This window comes from Dryas octopetala, chromosome 1 (assembly GCF_963921425.1).
Source record: "Dryas octopetala chromosome 1, drDryOcto1.1, whole genome shotgun sequence".
Taxonomy (NCBI): domain Eukaryota; kingdom Viridiplantae; phylum Streptophyta; class Magnoliopsida; order Rosales; family Rosaceae; genus Dryas; species Dryas octopetala.
In genome coordinates, this window is record NC_141366.1 from 17,749,906 (window position 1) to 17,759,085 (window position 9,180).

The 9,180-nt window shown below is 33.7% G+C and overlaps 1 protein-coding gene across 1 annotated transcript; it reads right to left on the reverse strand.

Annotated features, from left to right (window-relative positions):
• Nucleotides 1-7,602: 7,602 nt before the first annotated feature.
• LOC147298725 (transcription factor MYB102-like) lies at nucleotides 7,603-9,180 on the reverse strand. Its single transcript, XM_086241206.1, has 3 exons — nucleotides 8,928-9,180; nucleotides 8,683-8,812; nucleotides 7,603-8,573 (listed from the first exon to the last, which is right to left on the reverse strand). Exons 1-3 carry the CDS (start codon nucleotides 9,058-9,060, stop codon nucleotides 7,748-7,750), a joined length of 1,089 nt encoding a protein of 362 aa, XP_086097332.1. The 5' UTR covers nucleotides 9,061-9,180; the 3' UTR covers nucleotides 7,603-7,747.

Genomic DNA, 9,180 nt, shown 5'->3' on the forward strand with positions numbered 1-9,180 from the left:
GAATAGATTAAAGTGGAAAAACTTGAAAAGTTTAAGGACCCCTCAGTTAAAAAAACAAGTTGGAGGACTCAAGTGGGAAAATTGTAAAATTTTAAGGAACCCTTGGTTTAAAAAACAAGTTGGAGGACTAAAGTGGGAATTGAGGAAAAGTTGAAAGACTATTGCTCTAATTTATCCTAAATTATAATATGGGTATAATTATTAAGAATAAGGTTTTATAGTTTAAGTTTTAGCTTATTAATAACGCACACATTTTTTTTTAAATGTATTATAATTTAAATGAATTAATCACATTATAATTTGAATGAATTATTACACTTTACCAATCTGAATTTTGAGTTCAATCTCACTTCACCACCTAAACAAAAAATTGTGTCAATTTACCACCTGAATTAAAAATTTGTTACAATGTACCACCTATGGTTCATTTTGTCTAAATTTTTGTTAAAAAAAAGAGTATTTTAGTATTTTCAAGTCAGTTTTTTATTGTGTCAAAGCATATAAAGTGTAAAAAACCTTCTTTTTTTTTTCTAATAATAGGAACTTGAAAAGGACTAAAACACTCTAATTTTTAACAAAAATTTAGACAAAATGAGCCAAAGATAGTACATTACAACAAATTTTTAATTATGGTAGTAAATTGACACAATTTTTTTTAGGGTGTTGAAGTGAGATTAAACTCAAAGTCCAGGTAGATAAAATGTAAAAAATCCTTACAAATATCTAAAATAATCTATTAAATTGCAACTATCACCCAATTTATTTTTTTCTTTTGAAAACTAACCAACGAAGAAGGCAGCGTCCCAATACCAGCTTTAACAATGATTCTGCTATATAAACTCTACCGTTGAAAAGTAGACACAAATTTAAAGGTTGAAAAGTGTTCAAAGTACAAATTTGTGTTATAGAATTTTCTTCTAGAAGAAAGAAAAACAAGTCTTGCAGATGAGCAAAGTTGAAAATCGAAATGATATGCGTGTTTGGCTCCTAGCCTCCAAAATTTGCTACCATGTAGGATGGAAGTCCACAAATACGCACCACCACATTTGAGAGAAATATAGGTTTTATATTAAATACTGATAAATATTCTTTATACTTACTTATATTGTTATATAATTAATTCATTTCAAGCTTGTAATAATATTTATTTTCAATGAGAGTCTATTGTGATGATTTTCTTTACCATCACTACTTTTCTAGTTTGTCTTAATTAAAATAATTATCAAAAAGTAGGACAATCACGGTACAAATTAGTTTGATACTTGTCTAAAACTTTGAACTGAACCAATCTAATAGGTTTGGAATTTTCTCAAACTAAAACCTAATAAACCATATATTAAACCAAATCAAAGGTTTTTAATCAAATCCTTTTTTTTTCTTTGGTTTTAACTTCGAAATTTTGGGCGGAGGGAAAATATGCTTTAAATCGGGAGAGGACTTTATTATAAATTAAAAAGATTTTATTAAATTAAAAGAACTTTATTCCCAAAATCCGGAGTTAATACCTAACATGCAGCCTTTACAAATCTCACTCTACACCCGAAGAGAAAAAACATTCTTCAAATCGGGGGAAATACTCTTCAAATCGGAAAATGACTTTATTATAAATTAAAAAAATTCTTATAAATTAAAAAAAATTCTTATAAACTAAAGGACTTTATTATGAATTAAAAAAAATTATAAATTTTAAAACATCTCTGGTCTTCATTTAAAAATTATTTTTAAAAATACCCAAGCCTAATTATCTCTAATTTAAATTGCTAATTGATTTGCAAATAGCGATTTATTTTTATACAATTGTCGAATTAAATCACACCAAATGATTTGATTGGTTTAATTGGTTAAATGCCCATCCCTTAGCAAAAGGAAATGGGCTGCTACAGCTTGAGCAGATTCATATATTTCACTGGACTAGAGCCCATCCTAGTTTCATATCAACAAGTCGCAACCTACCTGTGAGTACAGAAATATCCAAATTGGGCCAACATGAAAAGACAAACCCTTTAAGTAGTATCCAGCCCATTTTCCATTGAAGTCCACGTACATGTTTGGTAACAAGAAGTCTGCTAAATTTTGTCATACAAATCAATTAAAACCAACAAAATTAAATGACCTCTCCATGGAATTTTGACCAAAAAAAACCCTCTCCCTGGAAGGTTTGATGTCGTAATCTGCCGCTAGCATTGTCAATGACTTGACGGAGCTTTTGAAAAATTAGAGAAGAAATGGAGCTTCTCTGTGTGTCTGGATTTTGGGGTTGATCAATGTGAACTCAGACTCAATACATCACATCATAAACCTTTAACTTGAGAAAGGTTTGAATTTTGACTAATTATAAGAACAATAATTAATCAACAGGCCTTGGCATTGTATCATGACCATCTCATATATAAAAGTATAAAACCATGGGCAATGCCTCGGTAGATTTCCAAGATATATATCCTATTTTCAATTAAGTAGCCTAGCTAGCGAACTGTTCATGTAATTAAGTCACCATTAGAGTGCGCCTAGAATCAAATATACTTGGTGAAAGAAGTCATATATCTTCCAAATAATAATTATAATTAATGATGTTAATTAATTAAGACTTGTACATTCAAGTTAATTTCAACCACAAATGTTTTGATTCTTTGACATGAAATGGACAGTTACTAGCTTCTTTCTCACAATGATTAATTATCAGTTTAGGCTAGAAATTAACCAATCAAATTAATTCACACTAATTATATATATAAATGTTCCAATAAGCTTTCTTTGACTCAAAATAGTAGTCTTATATACATGTAGCATTAACGAGTTCGATAATGACAAGATGATGAGGTGATGTTCCAAAACCAAAATTTCATCATCCCGCCGAAAGTTTAACCTCACACTACTCTGGGTCACAGCGCCATTGATAGATATGTTCCAAGTCAGAGGGAGAACATGCTGAAGACGAAAACTTGGAAATTTGGTACATTAATGCATTAGTTAGAAATCGCCAATGAATAAACATTATTGTAAAAGACACTACTTAATTGCATATACACATATTAAAAAGTTTCGATGTACGTTATGTTGAACATTAATTGCACATATAATGCAAGTGGGGTCTACCATGTTATAATTTTCATACCGGCCACTTATGAGATTTTGAACAATTTGGGAAAGATACGTTTAGAAATGGACAATTCCATGATCTTGTGAAAACTCATAATTTTGTGTGCGATTTACAGGGCAGTACTGGCTTGTGCATTAACAATGTATCATTTTAACAGATTCCTACTTAATTGGTTACTTATTAGACTTAATTAGAATTGTCTACCCCAACTAAACCATTAATTCCAATTAACCTCAATTCTTACTATTCAGCGTTTAGGGGTGGCCGATTTATCAGTGGGATACTAGATGCTCTCCGCCCAGCGGCCCTACTCCATTGGGCTAAGTTTAAAGCACAATAATCAAGTAATATTAAAGACATCAACTATTATCTTAATTTTATAAATCTCAATTGATGTGACAGTTTTTCATTTATTTATTTATGAGTCAACTTTAAATTTTATTTATTTACAGACTTACATTTCATCTTCAACATCAGTTAGTGAAAAACACAACAACATGGTAGGATTGAACATGAAAATACCATGAAATTGAGAATAAAAAGTTAAAGAAAAATAGTTGGACTAAATAGTATTCTATATTTTGAGTTGGGAGGTCCCCGATGACATTAAGTAAAGCTTGGAACATGCATCAATTAAGGTTGCATATGCATGCACCTCAGATTTGTCTACTTTAATTTAACCCCCACATATACATTAAAAGCTAGCAATATTTAGTGCTTCTCTAACTGCAACAGAAACTCTCTCTGTCTCGAGCTCGATCTTTCCAAGTGTGAGGAAGCCTCCAAAAGACCATGGGTTGTTTGTCAAAGAAGCCGTCACACCTCAATGGACAAATTGTCACGTACGAGACCCCAGTTGGCTATATATTTCTCATCGTGCATGATTTCGATGTTTGTGCAAATTTTTCTCATTACAAAGAGTAGTGCCCATTTTGTCATCTTAAATATGCCAATTAAGACACAGACAAAGAAAACATGCAAGAAAGTTGAGGAAGCTAGAAAAAGAAAAGAGAAAACTCAGGCGCTGAAAGACACAAACCCACTTTAGGAGTTTACTTATTCAAAACGTTGAAGATGGAGCTTTTTCTTTGGGCGGTCGAGGGTCTCTGTCTTTATGCTGTGGTCGGCTGCTAGTCAAAGACCAGCCGTACCATTTATATACCACTAAATTGTCAGCATCTTTGGACTCGATCAAGCTCCAAATTTGATCTTAATTCTTATTGTTCGTACAAAAAGCAATTTTAGATTTTAGATTATTTATAAAAAATAAATAACAAATATATATATATATTAAGAGAAAAAAACTCGTATTAAGAAACTAAAGTCTTATATCTATAGAGTGTTTGGCTTTTTAATTTTTATTTATTGTCAATTAATTTTGAATTGAATGCTAAATTTTTTTAATAGCATCAGAAGTTTAGAGCAAACACATAAGAGACAAGTGTCATTTTAGGCCTCACACTATTATTCAATATACTTACGTATAAATGAGGTATGGCTTACATATATACATAGTGTATGCATATGAAGGGGTTTGACCTTGAGGTGGAATCAATTAATAATGAAATCGACCTTCTAATTAATGGGGTGATATATCGAGTAGAAGACGAAGAAGTGGCTCTCCATTGTCCTGCAATTGTTGGCGATTTATTGACATTAATTTGAGATGTATGCTGTTCTAGACTTCTAGGTACTTGGTAATTTCCAACTTTTTAATTAATTAGAATTGGACCTTATACACACACATAATTTCATGCATGCATGATTGAGGAACCACGCGGCACAATCTCGTGGAGCACAGTACGAATCGATATTGACCCAAGGTTTAAGCATGTAACAAGTTTCTCACCGTTTCTATGCATTAGTATTTAGAGAAAAGATTTTGTGCCCTATTTTAATGTGGCAAATATACATTATTATTTATTTTTCACATTAAAATTATTATTGTTATAAAAAGACTATTTTATCCAACTCAATTTTAATTCAAATTAATTAATATATTCATAGTTTAAATTAATTTCAAAAAATATATTCATTTATTCATAGTTTAAATAAAATACTTAGACATATACCGTTACATTATTTGAGATCTATATTTGAAATGCAAATTTGAGATTCTTAATATCCTTCTTATGTTTATGTCTTGCTGAAGAAGAATTGAAACTTATCATCAAGGTTTACCGAATTGTTGGATATGTATACACCAAGCTGCTTCGAGAATCATATAAAATCCACATAACACGGTTATGATATGAGAGTCATATCGGTCTTGTACTGTCGTGCTAGTAGGAGAGAGCACACACTATTATCAACTATATACACTTAGCTAGCCAGACACAACATAATGTAGGTGCACAAAATGCTAAAACCATGGGAGAGACAAAGCCCAAATTGTCCATAAATATATATGACCACGAGTTCAATGTGTGTTAGCTAGCTAGCAAATCTGCAAGCAAAGGATGAGTTAGAGACGTGTGGCCGGAGAACACATACCTAAACACACAAGGACAGGAACAAATTCATGATCTTATGAGAAATGTTAATGGGACCCGCCTGAGATACACATATTGATCGATCTCGATCGATCATTAAGGCCAGGCCAAGCCAAGCCAAGCTTCAAATTGAATCATCATATATATCATGGCCATCATGAGCTGTCAATAGCTGATTTAGAGATTAATATTTGCATGAAAAAAAATTATATAAAAAGTATATATATATATTGTCAATGAACATCAAATTTCCATATCCCAATTTTGAAAACAAACTTTTGAATTCGCTAGCTTCCACTAGCTGTTTGTTGATATGCAATATGCATGGGAATTTGAATATCATGTATTCATGTCCAAATCTTCTTCTTCTTTTTTCTTTTTCTTTTTTCCAAGAGAAAAAAACAGTAATTGGACCCACTTAAGCCTATGCACTACAAAATCGATTGTAGAATTAATTTGTAAGCCTCGGCACCATGCACTTTCTTCTTCTTTTGTCACAGGCCCCTCAGCACCACTTCTAAAAGTAGTATAGTACCAAAGTGGATAAGACGCTATACTTAACCGGGTCAACCTATCACACCCAAACTCCATCACGGGACCCACCTCTCTATTATTGAGTCCACGTGTCCCATATGCTGACGCCATTAATACTAGAGGCATACTATACTACGATGGAGTCGTGGAGCATCATAGCTAGTAGCAGCAAAGGATATAAAAGAGACAAAGCCAGCACAAGAAGCACGCAATGATTTTTCAATAAAGCAAGAAAGCAAGGGCTTCCTCTGCGTGGTCCCCACAACATAAAGAATACTCCACCGCTCGTGTCGCGACACATACTTACCCCCATTTTAGTCAAACTCACATTACAACAATGAATAATCCCCCCATGCAAATTATTACTTTATTAGTACGTGAAAACGACACTTTGCCATACAGGTGGCCTGGACAGGTGTCGCCCCCACGTGCTCCGGCAGCTTTCTGCGGCACCATCGCCGGAATCTTGGACTCACTGTCGGGATCTAAGAAGCCACTCGCTCATCTTTTTTCTATTGAGCTTTTCTCTCTTCTTTCTCTTTGTTACTATGTCGAACCTTTTAGCCTTTTCTCTTAGATTTTCCCTTTCCTCTTATAGATTTATATATAAATATTAGCAATAAAAAAAAGATAAAACGAAGTTGCTTTGCTGCAACATATATATTTATTAAAATACCACGCTTCTTGTGAATTTTGAGTCTGCCAACAACATAAAATTATTGTAATAATTGAACTATTATTTATGATCAATGTATGGGGCAATGTGCATATATAATATTATACTTTATGTTGTTTGTATTGGGTTTTGTCTTTGGTAATGGGCATAAGTCGTTGAGTTAATTTGTCTAAGCATTTGACGTGAATTCAATATATATATATATATATATGTATATATATAAGGAATCTTATTCAAGTGCGGACAAGTGAACGTCCCGCCAAGCGCTTAATAACTTCACCGAAAGCTTGGTAGTTTATTTTTTATAATAGTCGAGCACTGCAACAAGCATTAGGTACCGCTTCGGCCTCCGATTTTTGAGAATATTTTTTTGATGATTCACTTCATACTCTCTTAAGATGTAGAATGAGACTTGTGGAAGCTGCATATAAGTTTTTAATTTTGAAATTAAAACTTAACATAAAATTGACAAACCAGTACCAAGTGCTTGAAAAAAGAAGAAAATGACACTGCCGAGCGCTCGGCGACACTACTATGTGCTCGGTGACACTACCATGTGCTCGGCGCTGGGTGCGAACATGCGGACTTCCGTACCTAAATGGACTTGTATATATAAGATAGCTTTTGCTCATATATATATATATCGATAAATGATACATAATTTCATAATATGATATGATTCATATGAAAGGGGACAATTGTTGTACCAAAAAAGAGAGGGGACAGTTGAACATTTTAAAGGCTACAATAATGACATATCATTATGAACTTTTCCATCAATAAAAAAACAAGGGGCAAGATCTTGCTTCCGGATACAGTAAGATTATATATGGAAATTGCACGAATATATATATTATTAGCAAATTTTGCACCTATCAAAGCAACAGCATGAATTCCATTAATGTCCAGAAAATTGGAAATTAATTGAAATCCTTAATTAGGATATTACATGAATTCACTAACAGCCAAGATGTCTGGGATGTCGAACTTCAACATGTTGCTGCAGTAGCTAATTTCACGTTCGTCCTCTGTGCTTGTGCAGCTATTGAAATGATATGTGGTCGAATTTGAATTCAAAGGTGTCGGGCTTGACGAAGGCGTTGAGAAAACCGAAGTGAAACTGAAATTCTGGTTGCTGGAGTTGAAGTTAGAATTTTCAGATGATGGAATGTCTACAATAGTTTGCTGATGATCATTTTGGTCATCATAGCCAAAATGGGAAAAGCTTGGTAATGGAACAACATATTGATCTTGTTCAGTGAAGCTTGTACTTTGTTGCCACTCGCTTAGGTCAGCATTGGGGTGCTGCATGAGTACTTGTGCTTCATTAGGGAATGGGACAGAAGGAGTAGTGCTGGTGCAAACTGGACTATTATGCTGAAGGGGGGCTTGAATTTGGTTAGATTGGGCTAATTGGGGATTATTGCAAAGTTGGTTTTGATCTTGACCATTTTGAAGGAAGAAACTTGGGTTTGAGTTATTTTGATGTTCTCTTTGAGATTGAATGAGAGAAGTGGCAAGCCTTAGAAGCTCAGGGTTTAGTCCTATGGGTTGTTGTTGGTGGTGATGGACCCCAAGAAACCTTGAAATGTTGTTGTGGATTTGAGATGAGTTGTAGAGGATGGAGGAGAAGTCAAGAAGATCAAGACGAGGGCTGTGAGTGACGGGGTCGATTCCCATTCGGAGAAGCCTCTTTCGAATGTGGGTGTTCCAGTAGTTCTTGATTTCGTTGTCGGTTCTTCCAGGCAAACGAGCAGCAATAGCAGACCACCTGTACATAATTAATTGTGTAACTAATTAAGCATATATACATTTATATTAATTTTGAATTAGAATGTTGAACAAGTTGCAATTAATTAATATTTGATTCATGAACTTACTTGTTGCCCAATATGCTATGGAGTTGAACAATTGTCTCCTCCTCTTCAAAGGAGAATCGACCTCTTTTGATGTCTGGTCGGAGATAGTTGGTCCATCGAAGACGGCAACTCTTTCCACACCTTTGGAGTCCTATAATTCAAAGTAATATTAAACAAAACCCGATTAGCATATATATTAATTCAACCATGCAAAACCAGTAAATTAATTTTAAAAATAAAAAGCAATTAATTGAAAGCATGCATACCTGCATTCTTTGGAAGGGTCCTCCAATTGCCATACCCATGTTTCTGAATATAATCGATGAGTTTCTGATCCTCTTCAGGAGTCCATGGGCCTTTCTTGAGCCCATTTTTGTCACAACAAGGTGCTCTTCCCATGGTGAAATACTAGTGCTCGAAGCTTGAATATAGCTAGTTAGCTAGCTAGTGTTGGTTCCAGTAGTACCCAGAAACTTAAATATTAGCTTAATTAATGTAATATTGGATGAAATTGGTGGG